General features: G+C 40.0%; 1 protein-coding gene across 2 annotated transcripts in view; it reads left to right on the top strand.

The window, feature by feature from the left end:
* Positions 1-19,124, top strand: part of ttc17 (tetratricopeptide repeat domain 17) — a 30,243-nt gene extending 11,119 nt beyond the window's left edge. Inside the window, exons 11-25 of one of the 2 annotated variants that reach the window (XM_031290102.2) lie at positions 212-364; positions 1,492-1,607; positions 1,831-1,987; positions 2,633-2,704; positions 3,807-4,031; positions 6,355-6,574; positions 9,065-9,184; positions 10,345-10,640; positions 10,778-10,931; positions 11,068-11,188; positions 13,412-13,571; positions 15,750-15,833; positions 16,574-16,693; positions 17,725-17,868; positions 18,014-19,124. In XM_031290102.2, the coding sequence (XP_031145962.1) occupies positions 212-364; positions 1,492-1,607; positions 1,831-1,987; positions 2,633-2,704; positions 3,807-4,031; positions 6,355-6,574; positions 9,065-9,184; positions 10,345-10,640; positions 10,778-10,931; positions 11,068-11,188; positions 13,412-13,571; positions 15,750-15,833; positions 16,574-16,693; positions 17,725-17,868; positions 18,014-18,145 (2,274 nt within the window). In that variant the 3' untranslated portion in view covers positions 18,146-19,124. The remainder of the gene's footprint in view (positions 1-211; positions 365-1,491; positions 1,608-1,830; positions 1,988-2,632; positions 2,705-3,806; positions 4,032-6,354; positions 6,575-9,064; positions 9,185-10,344; positions 10,641-10,777; positions 10,932-11,067; positions 11,189-13,411; positions 13,572-15,749; positions 15,834-16,573; positions 16,694-17,724; positions 17,869-18,013) is intronic. The other variant, XM_031290103.2, reaches the window with a different exon arrangement.
* Positions 19,125-20,780: the final 1,656 nt, after the last annotated feature.

Here is a 20,780-nt window from a genome sequence, read left to right as displayed (position 1 = left end):
AGAACTTTGATTACTTTGGGCATTTTTAGCCCCAATTATTTTCCTGCATAACGAATTTAAAGGGAGGCCACAAATGCACAAATTCCTTTTCATTATGAAAATAATCTGTCAGTTTCAGTGGCTATTTATCAATGAAAGCAAACAAACAGGGCCACATTACCAGTGAAAAAAAACCTCCTTCAGTTCTTTCTGTTTCTCTCTTTGTTCATAGTTTGGTGAGGAGGTGTCAGTGGCGTCCAGTGTGGCACTCGTGTCCGAGCGCAACTCAAACCAGACGGCAGCCAGCCCCCAGCTTCATCCCTCTGTGTCCGGAGACCATGACCCTGCTGCTGCCCTCTGGAGCAGCCATCAGGATTACACACAGGCAAGAACAGAGAACTGAATTTGATTGTTTTCTGTATCATGTTTGAATTCGTTTTTTTCACAGGTCGGCTCAGTGACTGTGGAGTACACTGTCAAATTAAAACCAAAAGGACAAATGATACCTCTTGGGGCTGTGCAAAAAAAAATCGATTCACATTCGTATCACGATTCAAGCTCTACGGATTCAAAATCGATTCATAGAATTCCAAAAATCGATTCATATTTATTTTATTTATTTTTTAATTTTATGTCTACTGCAATCACATGGGGAAAGTAATTACATTTACATACTGTGAATCATTTTAAAAAAATATTTGGATAGGACAGCAGAAGAAATGAAAGGGGAGAGAGAGGGAGGAATGACATGCAGCAAAGGGCCGCAGGTCAGAGTCGAACCCGGGCCCGCTGCGTCGAGGATTAAACCTCTATATATGACAGAGCTGGGCAAAATATATCGATATTATATCAATATCGTTATATGAGACTAGATATCGTCTTAGATTTTGGATATCATAATATCGTGATATGGCATAAGTGGTGTCTTTTCCTGGTTTTAAAGGCTGCATTACAGTAAAGTGATGCCATTTTCTGAACTTACCAGACTGTTGTAACTGTGACTGTTGTATTATTTGCCTTTACCCACTTAGTCATTATATCCACATTACTGATGATTATTTATCAAATATCTCATTATGTACATATTTTGTGAAAGCACCAATAGTCAACACTACAATATCGCTGCGATATCGAGGTATTTGGTCAAAAATATCGTGATATTTGATTTTCTCCATATCGCCCAGCCCTAATATATGGGCGCCTGCTCTACCAACTAAGCTATCCGGGCGCCCGTGAATCTTTTTTTTAATCGAGAATCGTTTTTGAATCGAATGTTGAGCCTAAAAATCGATATTGAATAGTTACATTTTCTGAATCGTGCACCCTTAATACCTCTGCAATGCTAATGTACAAAAAAACGTTCAAAGATCACACTGGACCTGCCAAAGTTCCGCTACCATTAAAAAAAAAAAAAAAAAGATGGATCATATTTTGGTATATAGGTTGCAATGGACTTGAATTCAACCATGCAGTTGTTTTGCAGAATGAGAGCAAAGTGTGTTTTCGCTTTAGGACATACAGAAGATGTTGTGGCCTCAGAGAACTAACTGTGTCCACGAGTACCCAAGTGTTCCCCCTGCTCACCTGCTGCCAACCTACTACCTTCCACCTGAAACACAGGGCCTCAGGTCAGTACATATTACTGGATTTTGTGGGTACATAGTAACAGCATAGCTGCATTCCGCTTGAGTTTGAAGTTCTGCAGACAGAATGATCTTCAAAGCAAAGAATGCTCAAGTGAGAAAAGGGTCAACTCGTGTCTCCAGAGTTACATATCAAAACTTAAACACCTACACTTAAAACACATAAAAATGACTTATGAGTGCAATATGTCTAATTGTGTATATTCAGCCCAGTGGCAGCTCTGCTCTATGGGAGCAGCAGTCCTCCTCTGACAGTAGCTCTGCCAAACTGTGGTCCCGTCCCCCAACCATATCCAGCCCTCCTGCCTGCCTCACTAGACTGGCCTCTGGAAGAAAAGATGCTGCCAGATCCCTCTGCCTCCCAGGTGTGTGTGTGTGTGTGTGTGTGTGTGTGTGTGTGTGTGTGTGTGTGTGTGTGTGTGTGTGTGTGTGTGTGTGTGTGTGTGTGTGTGTCATGTGCAGTATGTTTCACAGAATTACTATGCCCTTACTCTAGAGCTGGGCAATATATCGATATTATATCGATATCGTGATATGAGACTAGATATCGTCTTAGATTTTGGATATCATAATAACGTAATATGGCATAAGTGGTGTCTTTTCCTGGTTTTAAAGGCTGCATTACAGTAAAGTGATGTCATTTTCTGAACTTACCAGACTGTTGTAACTGTTCTTTTATTTGCCTTTACCCACTTAGTAATTATATCCACATTACTGAAGATTATTACTGATTTATCAAAAATCTCATTGTGTGAATATTTTGTGAACGCACCAATAGTCAACACTACAGTATCGTTGCTGTATTGATATTGAGGTATTTGGTCAAAAATATTGTGATATTTGATTTTCTCCATATCGCCCAGCCCTAACTTACTCTGTATGTCTGTGTATGAGTGTTGTCTATGGTATGTGGATCTGTGCAGAAGAATATCCAATCATTATTATCACTGTGTGATTACATATACTGCAATTACGTATATCCAATCATTATTATCACTGTGTGATTACAGATACTGCAGTTACGTAGTGGAGGATGGACGCTGGAGCAGATTGGCTCCAGAATAGCTCAAGCTATGAAACAAGTAAGAGAACTCTTCTGCTCTTGTTGCACAATAATATATCTCACTACCTAAATGAAATGAAATGCTTGAAAGTCTAAATATGCAGAGTGGCACATATTACATAGTACATGTTTGTTGTTGTAGGGATTACTTGATTACGTTTTTTTGTTTGGGCCTACTTCCGATTCGGGTTCTTTTAACATTGTTGTTAACATTACTCAACTTTTATTTCAGCTACTTGATCCAATTACTGAAGACCCTGGTACCAAACTATTAAAATCATAAACTTAAATTATAGATATCCTAATAAGGAAAGTTTACTGGGAGAATGTGATTCCTGAAATTGACATGAAGCGATCCACTATAGAGAAAATGTATCACTCTGTTGTTGTTGGACTACAAAAATACTCAGTCCACTTGCAGTTGTGTGACAGAGTGATGCGTCTTTTACTTCCATAAAGGATCTTTTGGCAGAGTACGTAAACCTCACATAGGCCAAGTTTTGTATTGGCCTACAATCAACTTGCTCACAGAATGAATGTTAATAAGCAGAAGCTGATATGACCTGCTGCCAGCGCCCGTTTTCATTTTTTTTTATCCTGCGAAAGTGATGTTCAGCTGGCTAAAAATGAGAAGCTGCTTCCCGAAGGTTTGGTACACTGATCTTTGCCAATGAGAAAGGGGGAGGAGAGGTGACAGATTTGTTTCTGCTTAGCAAGTCAGTCTGCAATGAAATCATTTTTCACCTTTACACACTCTAATTTTATCTCTCATTCTGAGCACAACGCTCACACTGTAGAGCCTGGCTGAAGGGGAGTCATAGTGCAACACTAGTAGGCTGAGGTGGACTAAACACAGTGTTCAGTAAAAAAGAAACGGGATCAGATTTGATCAGCTATATTTTAGCCGATACCGTTAGGATCGGCATTGGACATTTCTACTCTTAAGTGAGGCAATGCTCACGCACTCAAACTAGAGTTGTTTAGAGAAAAAGTCTCTATTGAATCTCAGATTTGAGAATGTGATTTATGAATCACTCTAAATTGCTACCAACTGCAGTAGTCTGAACCCATCTTTAGTCATTCATTTTTTAGATCTAACAGAAGTTTGTTTGTATATATAGGCCACTGTACCCCGCTGGCAGGTCCAGAATGAGGCAGCTCTATTCTGGCGGGCCAAAGGCAATGGCAGTCATGCCCTGCAGTGCCTGCGCCAAGTTTTGAGCTCAGCCGCGCCTTCCCACCGCCACTTGTCCCTCACCAACGCTGCTAACCTGCTGCTACATCACGGCTTGACCACCCACGCACAAACACTGCTGGAGCAAGCACTGGCTCTCAATGCATCAGAGGTAAAGGCACATTGGATACATAACCTGCTGGGTTTTACCCTCTTAGAGTTGCACTCATACACTGTTACATTTACTTTACAGACAAATACGAGCAGTTCCTTCAGATAGTTAGTCACATGGCTTCAATGTAGTATACGACTTTAACTGGTTGATGAAACATAACATAAAAAGATTCTTATTCATCAGGTTAGCCAAAAGCAAAATCTGCCATTACACCACATAGTATTAATGAATTAATAGAATGAATGAATAATGTCTCTGTCATCTTGTATTTTTGATTTGTTTTGGTCAATGTATATGTCACCATTATGTGTACCTTTTTTAATTTATAGTGAATGAGTGCTGTATGATGGCTGGCTGTCTCTATGTTAGTCCTATGTCACTTGCCTAGGGGCTGCAGATGAAAAGTAGTTATTTTTACTAATTCTGGCATATTTACATGGTGTTTTTTATACAACAATGTTCATAAATATGCATGGTCCCTATCAAATAAACCTAAAAAATAAAAATGCAGAGCTGATTACATGTTATAGTGGCAGTGCATTTATACTTAGTATATACTTATACTCACTGTACATTTTGTCAGTTTTAGGCGTCCAGCTGTATATTGTACCATGTCACAAAGCACTCTTCATCTCAAGGTGGTTCCAGGATCACGAATATGAATTTAGTTCTCTCCAGTGGCCTGCAGATTCTCCACAATTCACCCCAAAGGACCACCTTTGGAAGATTTAAAGCATGAGTGTGTGGCAGAAAAATCTGCAGGATCTGCAAGATGCTATTGAGTCAGCATGTACTAAAATCAATATAGATTTCCAACTTCTTGTTTAATCAAGCCTTGAAAAAAACTTGTAGAGGTAAAAAAAAGGGGTGTCTATGCAATGCATGTCGATTAGGGGCAGGGGAATATGATTCTTGGATGCATCGCGATTCTCTCTTGAAAGATTATGGCTCGATGCAGTAAAGTCAATAATCGTAAATGTACTGCTGTTGAGCTCTCGTTAAGAGCGGAGCTCTCAGGATGGCTGCTAATAAACCTGAGATTGCAGGTCCCACATTCAAGGCAGCAGTGATACACTCGGAACAAACATTTCATTTATCTACAGCATCACCCGACTGTGCAAATTCGCAGAGCAAGACAAAAGCAGACGGGAAGGCGAGTCCTTCTCCCCGCAGCGTTTAGGTGGCCTCCCGCTGCAGAATGGGACCGTGCCAAAGTGTTAATCGCTGAGAATTAAAGCATGTGGTCAAAGTGTGCGAGCCCCTGCTACAATGTGCCTTCATATGTGCATAACCCGTTCGGTAACATTACACAGTCTGGTGTGTTTTAATCAGTCCGTTGTGTCTGCCCTGTATAAACGAGCGAAAGCTGCAGATCATAAAATTATCAACCGGTCAGAATCTTATGATGGAGCATTACTGATTCATTATTTTTTTCTGATTGACAAAATGCCAGTATTTGAGTACCTTAACTCTTACAGTAAGAATTATGGCCAATAAGCCACCTTTGAATATTTTAAATTTTTTGTAGATTATGACAATGCATATATGACATATATATATATATATATATATATATATATATATATATATATATATATATATATATATATATATATATATATATATATATATATATATTGTGTGTGTATATATATATATATATATATATATATATATATATATATATATATATATATTGTGTGTGTATATATATATATATATATATATATATATATATATATATATATATATATATATATATATATATATATATACTGTATATATGATATCCCTAATGCCAGTTGTGTCTAACTAAACTAAAAGATAATGTACATTCATAATAAGTAAATTGTTTTATTCACTGTGTGACTACTTGCTAAAACATAGCGTATGTGTAATAAGAAAAAATAAACAGTCATCTATAGAAATCAAGATAAATCAATAATCATTTTGTCATCGCATCGCAGCCCCCCGAATCGGAATTGAATCGTGGGGTGCCTCGCGATTCCCACCGCTGATGTTGATGATATACCAATCCAGGAGCCGCAGGTAGAATATATGTAAGAACTGAAGCTAGTGAAGTGTAGTAGGGTATGGTGATATATTAATACAGTATACCACTCACGTCACTCAACCGCCACAGACTGCAAACGTTTTGTTGTAGATGCAGTTTTATGAAAAAGAAATGTTGTCTCTATCTCTTTCTAGTAGGTACATATCTACACATATCTGTTACAGGTGAGTGTTAGTTTTCACGTATGTTACCCATCAGCTAATGTCCCCCTGTTTTGTTTTGTTGTGTTTTGCTTCCCTTCCTCAGCCCCACACCCTGCTCAGCCTGGTGAGCGTACAGCTGGCCCAGGGCAATGTGACGGGTGCTCTGGCCTTGTTCCGCCACATCCTGGCAACGGCCCTTTCCTCCTCCTCTTCCTTCTCATCCTTTGCTGGCTGTGAACAGTGTCGCACCAGCCTACCTCTGCTGCGTTGTCTGCAGTTCTACCCCTTCCTTTACAATCTCTCCCACCGGCAGCCCTGCCCACGTAAGTGAATCAAACACACAAGTAGACTTGTTTTACTCCATTTTTTTATTTTGCTTACTTTTTTTCCTTAGAATTGTACTACTTATAATGGTACACCTGATTTTGTTATAGCAGGCAACTAAACTTAACTGTGATAAAGTTTCAAAACCTAAATGTTAATCTGGGATACCAATTAGGAATTTGGAGCTACTGTTTGAAAGCTATACCAAAGTAAAGGGTAGGTTTTAAAGATGTTTCTTGGTTTTTGAACGCCTGACTATTGCATAATTTGACCGCGTTTAGGCCAAAACAAACCGTTGTTAGTAAATCTTGCCATATTTAACAAACATGCAAGGATAGAGCAGTGATAATCATCATTTCCTGAAATTATTTTATTATTATTTTTATCTAAGCTGTAGCATAAAGATAGCAGATGGACAGACCAGAGACACTAATCCTTGCTTTAATTTCATGATGGAAAACAACAGATGTATATATTGCGTACACTTAACATATAATTTACCTTATGTTCTGATTGATTTGACAACTTGTCACTTGTCAACCTATTACTTCAGCTCTAAGTTTGTATTTAGTTTCATTTAGTCTGAGACATCACGCTACTGTTGTGATTGCAAACAGTCTTTTGTACAAACCATTACTTTAAAGTTTCTGTACTCAACATTCAGAACATATACATATTTGCTATGTAAAGAAAAAGTAAAGTAATGGTGCCCTGAGCAGAGACACACACTCTCTCTGTGTGTGTTGTAATCCGAGTTTCTATGTTGTATTTTTTTGATAGCCGGTCTGGCCGCGCGTGCATGTGGCCGTGACAAAACGCCGGTATTTCACGAATTGGGAAACAATTTTTGTGAGCCATGTGGGGTCAATCCAAGACAACTTCTTTTTCCAGCCCTTTTTAAGGCTTACAAAAGCAAAATGCTAATATAATATTTTGTTGCTAAATTGTCCAGCTCTACCAGCCACCTGTGTTGAGGTGGAAATTAGTGCATGTCTGTCCCTGTTGTTGTCCCTTGAAGCCGCAAGAGTAGCTGTAAAAAAAATAACAATAGTATGTTGTGCTTCTGGTGTGAATAGAGACCGCAACTTCTTCTTTATTCATATCAGTGGGAGTTAAGAGAAAAGTGCTTTGAAGTGGAGAAATTTTGCCACTCAATAATTTAGACTGCAGAAAATAGCTGATGCCAAATTTAGAAGGGTCTATATTTTACTCTTCAAAGCTAAATATTGCACCCTTAAAGTATGCTGAGTACACGAGGTCACACAAGCACTTATAAAGCACACACCCACCTCAAGTTTGGGCAAAAGTCTAAATATACAAAAACAAATACACAAACCTTTCCCATGTTAATTTGTTTTCATGGTAACTCCAGTTCCTCCCACATGTTTGATCCTGTTAGGGGTATTGCTACAGTAAAATAAATGGTCATTATTTGGGCGCTCTTGTCTTTTTAACGGTTGTGGAAAAACATCATATCATACATAGTCTTGTTAAGTAGCTAACTAATACACTTAGGAAACGGCTTCACAGCCCAATATTATGTAACACCATTCACTGTAGACAAGCTAATAAACAACCGAAAAACATACCAGCGCAACAAAGAGCCATACAGGGCTGTTACAACAGCAGCGTTACTGCAATACTACGTTGTTAGGAGGTATAATCCATGGCATGGCATGTTCCCATCATTACTATCTTCTTACTATTGCTTGTAAAAGCTGCATCCAGCCTGCACCAGTCCTACTAGGTTAAATGTTGTAACAAATGAAAATAAAGAAAATACTTGGCTGTTGCAAACTAGCCATCCATGGTGTCTCTTGCACCTATACAGCTGTTTTCATGGCTCTCCTATGGCTCCTATAAGATTGTGACATCCGGTAATGAAGTGCACAGATCTAATGTCTTCCTGGCAGTAGCCGGAGTTTCCAAGTTGAAAAAAAAAACCCTGAGCTTTGCTAGAGTAAATTGAGACAGTGAATGGAGTCAGCAGAGTGTATAGAGAGAGGCTCTGAAGGGACTGATTTGTTTGTTCCAAATAAACAAACCGTTGCTGTGGTTTGAAATATAAAATGCATCATTTTCTGTCCTGGAGAGAATTGTTCCCAAGGAAGATCTAGTGCAGAAGCTTTTTATGGTCATACTGGCCAGTGACGTAGTAGAGTAATAATAAGAACCATATTTATAGACAAAAAGTTGAACTCAAAAGTAAATATCCAAACTGCCTTAGTAACTCGCCTGTAATAACATTATGGTGACATCATTTCCCATATTAGAGTGGGCTAATTGTTGAAGTCTCAGAATATTAATTTGATTTACAGATGCACTTAATGTGCACCGAGTCACTGTTTGAGAATACATTCAATCAGTCTTTGTTAATCAATTTGATTACAAATACATTTGACTTGCCGCCAGCTAATAGAATTCCTGCTGCAGGTCTACTATCATGGTGAGGTTTGGATAATAAGGGTGCCTAAACTTGTGTTATCCAGAGGGTGCTGCCTGCGTGGCTGAGAAGGACCTTGGTATACGGCTGGAGGAATGGGAGGGCATCGAAGAGAAGCAGGATGTGCCAGCCATTTCTGCCATGGAGGACTCCTTGCTGTTTGAGAGTAAGAATACGATTTAGTGACACCTCCAGTGGCAATATGAAGAAATGTATACTGCATCCAACATGAACATTAGAGGGTGACACGGGAATCAATTGTCGCTCCCATCCCATCCCACGAAAATACTCCCGTCATATCCCGATCACGTGAAAAAAATGCAAAATCCCAAGAGAAAGACTCCCGAATCTCGTCCCGCTCCCGTTTCGTTCCCTATGTTGTCTAAAGTTATCAGACTCTGTTTCCCCCCCTGTAGCTAGTTTGGTTAATCACGGTCACATCGCTGAGATTGCCAGGCCTAGGCGATTTCATTACGTAATTCCTAACGGAGATCTTCTCGCAGCAACTAAAATTGATTGAGGGGTCCTTCGATGACACTTTCAATTGCAACAGCTTCTTTCCAGAATCCATTTGGCCGACTCTCGGTGTTGTCGCTGACGCTGATTGATTGACTTGTGAACAGGGCAGCTGCTTTGTCTTGCTCTGATAGGCACTCTGCGGCTAGCAGCAGCCAATCAACAAACGTATTGTGAGGTGTAAGTGGTTCTCTTTTCTACAACGAAATGCCTCGCAATCTTTCGGCGCACTCACCGCATTGCAGCATCATTTTTTTAATTTATTCTCCAGCTCCATCCCGCTCCCGTTGATTTCTATGCTCTATTCCGTCCCTATCACGTTACCAACAGTGAAATTGACTCCCATACCGCGGGACTCCCACGGGAATACCGTGACCCGCAGCAGTCCCGAAAAATTGTCACCCTCTAATGAACATAGAAGATTTTAAAGTAACAGCCTTATTTGCTACTTTATACTGCACAATAGATTTAAACGATTGTAAGCATGAGCACTGTTTGATATACAGTATGGGCATCTCTGGGCCCTGGAGTTGAATGTACTTTAATGGTATAATTGTCTTGAGTTAACTAAGAGAATTCAAGTCAGTTGGCTTAACGTGATGAAAAAATAATCTGACTCTAAATAGTGCTTTTGTCTAAATAGTTGTGCTCCTATAGTTCCACCCCACTTTTATCTATTCTCTAATTTCTCCTGTGTTTATACCTGGTACCCCACACACACACACACACACACACACACACACACACACACACACACACACACACACACACACACACACACACACACACACACACACACACACACTCCAGAGGTTGTCTTGGACAGCAATGGGTCAGGTGAGGCAGCTGGACAGCAGCGGGCCTCTCCCTCTGCCTCAGGAACAGCTAAGATGGCCACCCCCTTTGGTGGTGGAGGAGCGGAAGGGGAAGAGGAGTGGCAGCTGAAAGAGGACCTGATGGGAGCCTTCGAGGGAGCACTGGATGTCGGCGGCAAACGAGGGGACCTGCGAGGTATCCGGGTGCTAAAGAATGACCGTGTCATGGGTGCCCGCGCCGGTGGTGGGCCCTGCTTCGGAAACTGTGAGGATGACGAGGGAGCTGAGTGGGTAAGTGTACATGCCCATCCTTTTCACGACATAAAATTACGTTTGAGTTCTAATCGCCAAAGTCTGTGAGATTTTAGGAACTGATGTGATTGAAGTGTGTGTAGCCGAACTGAATTAGAGCGCCTTTTGTTCATCAGATCACCTTCCAGGTGAAGCGGGTCAGGAAGGCTAAGGTGGATGGCATGGAGAGTGTTGCCAGCTCTGATGATGGCCAGAATGGGGAGTCACTGCCTGGAGGACACTCTGTCTTGGAGATAAGTGGGCCAACTATCCCATCGCCTGGCCCTTCAGGTACCACATACACCTGCCTTTTTTTTTTAATACATTTTTTTACAACCGCATGACCACAGAAAAAGCACTGCTGTGCTGGACCTCACCCAACTGAGAGAGATGTCTTTTTGTGTTTTTGTGGTGTGTTTTTGGTCAGGCCGCTGGAGGGACTACACAAGTCTTGGCTGGCCAGGGCCAGAGGAGTGCCAGCGCACACGAAGGGTAGACCTTACCACTGTAGCTAGCACCTGGTTGGCTGTTTCTGCCAAGAACATTGAGTAAGATCATGGTCACGTTTTCATCTTATTTTGTATTATAAGTAATATATATATCTATATAGATATAGATATATATATATCTATATAGATAGATAGATAGATAGAGATATATATATATATATATATATATATATATATATATATATATATATATATATATATATATATATATACAGTGAGGAAAATAAGTATTTGAACACCCTGCTATTTTGCAAGTTCTCCCACTTAGAAATCATGGAGGGGTCTGAAATTGTCATCGTAGGTGCATGTCCACTGTGAGAAACATAATCTAAAAAAAAAATCCAGATAATCCAGATCCAAATAAGTATTTGAACACCTGTCTATCAGCTAGAATTCTGACCCTCAAAGACCTGTTAGTCTGCCTTTAAAATGTCCACCTCCACTCCATTTATTATCCTAAATTCGATGCCCCTGTTTGAGGTCGTTAGCTGCATAAAGACACCTGTCCACCCCATACAATCAGTAAGAATCCAACTACTAACATGGCCAAGACCAAAGAGCTGTCCAAAGACACTAGAGACAAAATTGTACACCTCCACAAGGCTGGAAAGGGCTACGGGGAAATTGCCAAGCAGCTTGGTGAAAAAAGGTCCACTGTTGGAGCAATCATTAGAAAATGGAAGAAGCTAAACATGACTGTCAATCTCCCTCGGACTGGGGCTCCATGCAAGATCTCACCTCGTGGGGTCTCAATGATCCTAAGAAAGGTGAGAAATCAGCCCAGAACTACACGGGAGGAGCTGGTCAATGACCTGAAAAGAGCTGGGACCACCGTTTCCAAGGTTACTGTTGGTAATACACTAAGACGTCATGGTTTGAAATCATGCATGGCACGGAAGGTTCCCCTGCTTAAACCAGCACATGTCAAGGCCCGTCTTAAGTTTGCCAATGACCATTTGGATGATCCAGAGGAGTCATGGGAGAAAGTCATGTGGTCAGATGAGACCAAAATAGAACTTTTTGGTCATAATTCCACTAACTGTGTTTGGAGGAAGAAGAATGATGAGTACCATCCTAAGAACACCATCCCTACTGTGAAGCATGGGGGTGGTAGCATCATGCTTTGGGGGTGTTTTTCTGCACATGGGACAGGGCGACTGCACTGTATTAAGGAGAGGATGACCGGGGCCATGTATTGCGAGATTTTGGGGAACAACCTCCTTCCCTCAGTTAGAGCATTGAAGATGGGTCGAGGCTGGGTCTTCCAACATGACAATGACCCGAAGCACACAGCCAGGATAACCAAGGAGTGGCTCTGTAAGAAGCATATCAAGGTTCTGGCGTGGCCTAGCCAGTCTCCAGACCTAAACCCAATAGAGAATCTTTGGAGGGAGCTCAAACTCCGTGTTTCTCAGCGACAGCCCAGAAACCTGACTGATCTAGAGAAGATCTGTGTGGAGGAGTGGGCCAAAATCCCTCCTGCAGTGTGTGCAAACCTGGTGAAAAACTACAGGAAACGTTTGACCTCTGTAATTGCGAACAAAGGCTACTGTACCAAATATTAACATTGATTTTCTCAGGTGTTCAAATACTTATTTGCAGCTGTATCATACAAATAAATAGTTAAAAAATCATACATTGTGATTTCTGGATTTTTTTTTTTTTAGATTATGTCTCTTACAGTGGACATGCACCTACGATGACAATTTCAGACCCCTCCATGATTTCTAAGTGGGAGAACTTGCAAAATAGCAGGGTGTTCAAATACTTATTTTCCTCACTGTATATATATATATATATATATATATATATATATATAGAGAGAGATAGAGATAGAGATAGAGAGAGAGAGAGAGAGAGAGAGAGAGAGAGAGAGAGAGAGAGAGGCTATTAGTTAGCTATTAGTTAGCTATTAGTTAGCTATTAGTTAGCTATTAGTTAGCTATATATTAGAATTTAGTTAGCACTGAAACATTGACCATCCACACACTCTTTTCACTCTTTTTTGCTCACGTAACAACTGGAAAAATAATATCTACAAAGCTTTCAAGATACCTTCGAAATGTGTGGAGTAATTTAGCAAATACCTTTTAAGGGTTTAGAAATAGAAAACGGAGACAGGAAAACAAAGGAAAAAAGAAAACATTGCTGTCTCATTGATGTTCTTGCATCACAGCATATCAACAACCAAAATTCAGTAAATCCAGTTTTTAGTCTTGTGTTTGATTTTTTTTTTTGTTTCTTTTCTGTCTCTTTTTTCAGCATTACAGAGCACATAGACTTTGCCACTCCACTTCAGGAGCCAGCTGCTGAACCTTTATGCAATGCCAACCTAGCTGCCAGTATGCACACCCTCGACCACCTGGCCGGGGTGGCCAATCGTGCCGCCATCCACTACACTGGAGAGAGCCAACTGCGCGAGGTATGCTGAGGCCAAAGCTGAAGATTACAAGAATCAACATGCATACTCTTCCCTTTCTATGCCTAAGCAGTATGGAGTTGCACTGTTCCCAGAATCCAAATAACTTGTGCTGGGTACCACAAAATATAGTATAGTATATTATAGTATAGCATACAGAAGTTAACATCTGAAATAGCCTTGGTTAAAGGAGAATTCCGGTCGATTTCAACACATAGCTATAGGGATGGGCGATATGGCCTAAAATCCATATGCAGCCTCTTGCGATAACGATATATATCGCGATATATAAATTATAATAGAACCATTTCAGACCAGGTTACATAGACCGTAAGGAAAACCAAACTACTAAATGTATTTTTTTTTTTTTTTAAAGAGAAAGAAACGTAGTATGTAGTTTTGAGAACATTTATTGTTCAAAACTGTAATTATACAACATAATGTTGCAGATAAATAAAATTCAAGTACACTAGTTGCAGAGACTTTGACAAAGAAAAAGCTTAAAGTATTGGGTGTCTTCTCTTTAGTGCAAACCATTCTAAAAGGCATTACACTTAGTTAGTTTATGTCCTTGGTTCTTAAATGCCACCCAAGATGCAGAGAGCAAGAAAAACTGGTGTCTGTTTAGTTAAGGAACAGACACTGTACTGAAAATACTTTCAGTATTAGGCAAAGATGCACAGATTCTTTAAATAAAAACATATTTCAAACAAAGTTTCTTACCTGCAGCCTAATGTAACGCATTTGAGCACACACACACACACACACACACACACACACACACACACACACACACACACACACACACACACACGGCCGTATGTTCAGCGGGGAAGTACGATGTCTGCAAACACCGGCTGCCAAGATTCCAATCGTCCGTCATATATGGTACGGCTCGACCACAGGTCCGTTATAGCGGCTTAAATCCAAACCAAGCCGGTTGCAGCTCGTGGCTCTAAATTTCGCGGGTAGATTGCACCCATGTGTGATGATTGCATCAACATGAATTATCGCGATAATAAGTGCAATATAATTAAAATCTCTATCGTAGGCCAATTTTGTATCGTTTATATTGCATATCGTCTCTGTCGCCCATCGCTACGTAGCTATGTTGTTTGTTGTCACGTAGTGCTGACAGTAGCGAGAAAAACGAAAATAATCGGCGTTGCCTACAACGAGTTATGCTACTGCTAGCTTTCGCACCCAGGCGGCTGAAACGGGGCAGGTTTTAAACATGCTTTTAGCCTCTTAACATGTTCGAGATGTCATTACAAGTGCCTTAACATGTGAAGTGATTCCTTCCGAGTGAACACAGTGAATATGGCTGCAATAGATGTGAAAGAAATGCATAAAATTGGTGCTAATTCATACTTCTGTTAAGTTCCGGTGTTGAGACGTCAGTAAGACGAGTGCTTAGGGACCGTCTACAAACTACAACACCGAAAAGAGATACAACAAAAATATTAATTAATTTAATGATTAAATGAGGCAGTGTCTCCAAACTTACCTCAATTATAACTTGTCTCCTGCTAGTTGTACTACAGCACTTACTTTAAAAAATAAGCATATGCCTATTTTTGAAAATATTTTTGTATCGCTTTTCGGTGTTGTAGTTTGTAGACGGTCCCTAAGCACTGGTCTTGCCGTCTCACCACCACTGGACAACACTGGAACTAAACAGAGGTACGAATTAGCACAACTTTCTTTCACATCTACTGCAGCCATAGTCACTGTGTTCACTCGGAAGGAATCAGTTCACATGGCAAGGCACTTGTAATGACATCTCGAACATGTTAAGAGGCTAAAAGCACGTTTAAAACCTGCCCCGTTTCAGCCGCATGGGTGAGAAATCTAGCAGGTGGATAACTCTCTATAGGCAACACCGATTATTTTCATTTTTCTCCCTACTGACAGCACTACGTGACAAACAACATAGCTACGTGTTGAAATCGACCGGAATTCTCCTTTAAACAGCCAAGACAATCATAGGCTGATTTAAAGAACACGCAACAGGTATAGATAATGCATGCTCAAGGCCAGTCCTAATGTATTGAAACTCTCAAGTGGAAAATTATTCTTATACTGTGTAGAAAAACAGTCAGGCTACTATTAAATAATCCGAACAGCCCCACTCGTTAGTTAAATAGTCTCACAAGTGTCTCTTCTTATCCTTATCCCCAGGTCCTGCAGAATCTCGGTAAAGATAAGTTCTCCCCTCAGTCCTTTGAGCAGGTGGGAACGCGCATCGCTAAAGTACTGGAGAAGGTAAGGGCTCTCACATCTCTGAGCTAAAGAGAAACGTTTGTGTTGAAATAATTGTGTTTTGACATCTTGAACATCACCCAAATGTAACAGCAAAGATAGAGGGTAGATATATTTTTTCCTGTGTTTGTTGTTCCTTCCTACTGTACTCAGGACACTGCTACAATTTACTACTATTAAAATACTAATGTTTATGTGAAATATGGAAAGGATCAAATGGCACACATTGTGTGCTGTGTAACAACAAATACAGTTGCTCATTAGCGAACTTTTGATTGCTCTGCTGCCGCTATTTAGAATACCCTCAGCGCTCCAAAACTGAATGGAACTGACTAACGGAAGCACTCCGTTGTGAAAGTGTATGTGCCAAAACTCATATGATTCTTTTAGCTCAATTTGACAAACTTTTCAGATTTTCTGATTGTAGGTATTTCAGAAAAGCCATTGAAGACTGGGTTTTTCTCACTGAGGAAACACGTGAAATGCCAACAAGTAGACTAAAGTAGCAGAAGAAATATAAACATAAAGATGCAATTAGCACATTAGTAGTAATGTGAAAGACGTTACTGGGGCAATTGCAGGAGAAAAGCTAATATTAGCAAGGATTTGAATCAAGTGTCATTGCTGTTCATAATTTAGCAGTAACACCTAGCCATTGTGACACCCTACTACTACTACACACAACCAAATAACTGTAGGTGTAAATTGAACATTTATCTCCCCTCCCTGATCCACGACTGCAGAATCAGACATCGTGGGTATTATCCAGCATGGCCGCTCTGTACTGGAGGGTGAAAGGTCAAGGCAAGAGAGCCATCGACTGCCTGCGACAGGCCCTCAACTACGCCCCCCATCACATGAAGGCAAGTTAAAGATCAGCTGCTCCCAACACCAGCCCACCGGGTACTTCTACTCAACAAAGGGGATGTTTGAACCGTTGTGTTGTCTTCGCGTAGACTGTGAACTTGTCGTCCTTCTGGGTCAAAATTGAAAATGAACTTTTGTTGGCGCTTTTGACACTCTTTTAAAATGTTTTTGTGACCAACGCTTTTTTTTAAATTCATGGTCAATGAACCTAATTTAGATGACTTTCTACCTTCATTTTTATGTTTAAAAAAAAAACCCACACAAATTATCAATTATTTCAACTAATAGTTAAGATCAGAGGATGTTGAGTGGATCACAGTTTATGTCAAAGTTTAGTTTTTTTTTTTAATGCTATAAAATTTAATAAAACACCCAACATTCAATGGAATTAATCAATCATTTTACCTGCGAAGAATGTTGTATGGCTTCCATACACCGTACGTCCATGTAGGGCTGCACAATTAATCGAAATTTTATCGAAATCGCAATATGAACTAGTGCAATATCCAAATCACAGGGGGGTGCAATATTTGTTAAAGGCAAAATATGTGTCAAACCATTCTAAAATAAAGTACTGTGTTGCTGCAGAGATGTCCCGGCCTACAAATCGTATCCTACAGACTAAAGAAAAAATCTTTTTTTGGTACAGATTCTCGAAAGAAATCACACTTCAGTCATTTTTATATATATATATATATATATATATATATATATATATATATATATATATATATTTTTTTTTCAATAAAAATGAGAATGATACAAAAATGATCATTCCCTCCAATATTGTGAATCATATTGCAATATCAGTCGAAATAATAGCAATTAGATATTTTCATAATATCGTGCAGCCCTACATCCATGCATCCGTGTTATTTTTGGGCAATTTGGATGGAAGAAACCCATATATCTGATATAAAAAAAACTTTGAAAATAGGTCAAATTTGACCCAAGGACAACACAAGGATTAAACAGGAAAATAATCTCTGTTCTTTTTTTTTTTTCTCCCTCCTGAATTGTGAACCAGGACGTGCCCCTTATCAGCCTGGCCAACATCTTCCAGAACGCTCGGCTATGGGAGGACGCTCTCACAGTCGCCCGTATGGCGGTAGAAATTGCCCCGCACTTTGTCGTGAACCACTTTACCCTCGCCAACGTCTATATAGCAATGGTAATGGCTACAGTCAAACTTTTCTGTTACTGTTCATCGTGTTGATCATTATTTGTTGCTGCTCAGCAAGTCGAGGCATTTATCAAGCAGCGACGCAAGTCATGTGTCCTCATGGTGACGTGGTTGTTGTGTTTCTCGGCGACAGGAGGAGTTTGAGAAAGCCATGCGCTGGTACGAGTCTACGTTGAAGCTGCAGCCAGAGTTCGCCCCTGCCAAAGATCGGCTAAGAACCATTCAGTGTTACCTGCTCACCAAGAGGGAACGCCGTCAGCCCTGAACCGCTCAACCAGTTTGATCACAAGGAGTACCCCACAATCACGCACACACTAGATAACCAACACACACACACACACACACACACACACATCTGAAGACCACAGATAAGTAGCACAAAATAAGTGTAAGAAACGTTTGTGGTTAAAGGTGAGGTGTCAAGATTAATTTCCCGTAGAATCTGGGCTCTAACTCCCCGAAGAATTAGGTTTGAAACGTCACAGAAGTACAACTGTAGATAATTTTGCCCCCCCTCCCCCACTACTTACAGTATGTCAAATGCAGGACCTCTTGTTATCAAACAATCAAGAAGTTGGGATTGTCAGACTCCGCTTTTTCTAGATTTGCTTGACTTGCAAAAATGGAAGGGGGGTGGGGGTTACAATTGAACAATCTGAAAATCCCAGTGAATTCTTCGGCGATATTTTGATTTCAACCGCTGCTAATTGGAAGAAAACTCACATTGTCCTTCGTTAAGACATTTTGGCATTTTGGTATGAGGAGGCGGCATCTAGGAGGTTCTCCAGGATAATGACATACTCCATACAGCCTGGAGATGGCGCCATGTTTTAATGTAACCTGATTGGACATTTTAAATGAAAAGGAATGTTATACAGTCTTTTGCTGAGATGGTCAGGAACGTGCCTCTCGACTCAGAGGTTAAAGGAGTTTGAATTGAACGTTATATGCCCTCAATATTTCTGCTTCATAAAATGGATGGGAATTCTCAGTTTTTGCACTTTTTTTCTTTATCATTCCTGTTTATCTGGGACCTACAAACGTTGATTTTGCTCCAAGGTAATTTAAATACAAAAGAGAGAAACTGAAATACGCTATAACATTTGCTTCTTAACTTATGGAAATCATAAGGCAGAAAAGGATTTGCCATTGACCATCTATTAATAAAAAAAAAAAAAAAAAAAAAAAAGTGGAATCTGTATTTAATTTACAGTATTAAAGGCAGTGTGTGGATTTCATTAGTTCATTTCTCTGCGTCAATTCTTTGTCTCCTATGGGAAATAAAAACAAAAGTGTTTGGACTCGTTGAAGCTTAAAGCATAGAAGTTTAGCAGTAATACTTTCAAGCCACACTAAATAAATCCTTGAATGAGAACTGCTGTCATAAACATGACTGGAACCTTCCACCAGTTAACATTTTAAAACTGGCCTAATGGTGACACTGTCAACCTTGTTTAGGCACACTCCTATCAACTCCTACAATCTCTCCCTTTCTGTAGGATTACCCAAAATGCATTGTATATGGGGTTAAATGTCAGCCACATGTCATCAGCTCTGTAATGACTGATACGTGATTCAAATGTCCAAAACTGTAGCTCAGTCATATCACCCAAACATTCAGCTTAAACTATTTTAATCAAAGGGAGAGTATACGGTTTACACTCTTATAATGGTTTTCATGATAACCTGACATAGACCTGTATTCTTAGTTACGTTCTAATCATTTACTGTAAAATACAGCAACGTTCGGTCACAAAACGGGCTGTGCTTTGAAATTCAGCTTATCTTGAACATAGCTGATCAGATGAGTGAGTTGCAGATTTCAGATTCACACTACTCTGGCCTTTTATAGATCAATTTGGAGATTGATGAGCATCTTCAGTCCAGTCTTACTTATGCTATTTGTAACGATACCGCAATCAAAATAATGCACTTTCTTTTTTTTGTGAATAGATTTTCTACCTTTCACCAGTCACCAACTACTATACACTATTGTAACATCCTTCAGCCAGTTGATACAAGCTTTGGATCCTATATTGCCCAGAAAGTGATGCATATTGTATTAATAGACACATAATCTGTTAATTGACAACAACAAAAAAGTATATAGTACTGTGCAAAAGGTGTGAACAAATGCTGTAAACTAAGAATGCTTTCAAAAATATAAATAATGATTGTTTATTTTTATCAATTTACAAAATGCAAAGAGATAGAAAAATCTAAATCACATCGATATTTGGTGTTAGTACCCTTTGCCTTCAAACCAGCATCAATTCTTATAGGTACATGCAAAAAGTCAGGGATTTTGTAGGATTGTAGTCAGGTGTATGATCAACCAATTATACTATGTAGGTAGTTATACTGCATCAGCAAGGTCTCTCCCAGACTAATATTTCAAAACAGACTGGTGTTTCAAGATGTGCTGTTCAAGCTCTTTTGAAAAACCACAAAGAAATGGGCAACGTTGAGGATTGTAGACGCAGTGGTTGGCCAAGGAAACTTAGTGCAGATGAAAATCACATCAAGCTTATTTCCCTTTGAAATCGGAAGATGTCCAGCAGTGCCATCAGCTCAGAACTGGCAGAAACCAGTGGGACCCAGGTACACCCATCTATTGTCCGGAGAAGTCTGGCCAGAAGTGGTCTTCATGGAAGAGTTACAGCCAAAAAGCCATACCTCCAACATAGAAACAAGGCCAAGCGACTCAACTATGCACGAAAACATAGGAACTGGGGTGCAGAAAAATGGCAGCAGGTGCTCTGGACTGATGAGTCAAATGAAATTGAAATATTTGGCTGTAGCAGAAGGCAGGTTGTTCGCCGAAGGGCTGTAGAGCGGTACAATAATGAGTGTCTGCAGGCAACAGTGAAGTATGGTGGAGGTTCCTTGCAAGTTTTGGG

Source organism: Sander lucioperca, chromosome 3 (genome assembly GCF_008315115.2).
Source record: "Sander lucioperca isolate FBNREF2018 chromosome 3, SLUC_FBN_1.2, whole genome shotgun sequence".
In the NCBI taxonomy this organism is placed as follows: Eukaryota; Metazoa; Chordata; class Actinopteri; order Perciformes; family Percidae; genus Sander; species Sander lucioperca.
This window is presented reverse-complemented; position numbering and strand designations above follow the sequence as displayed.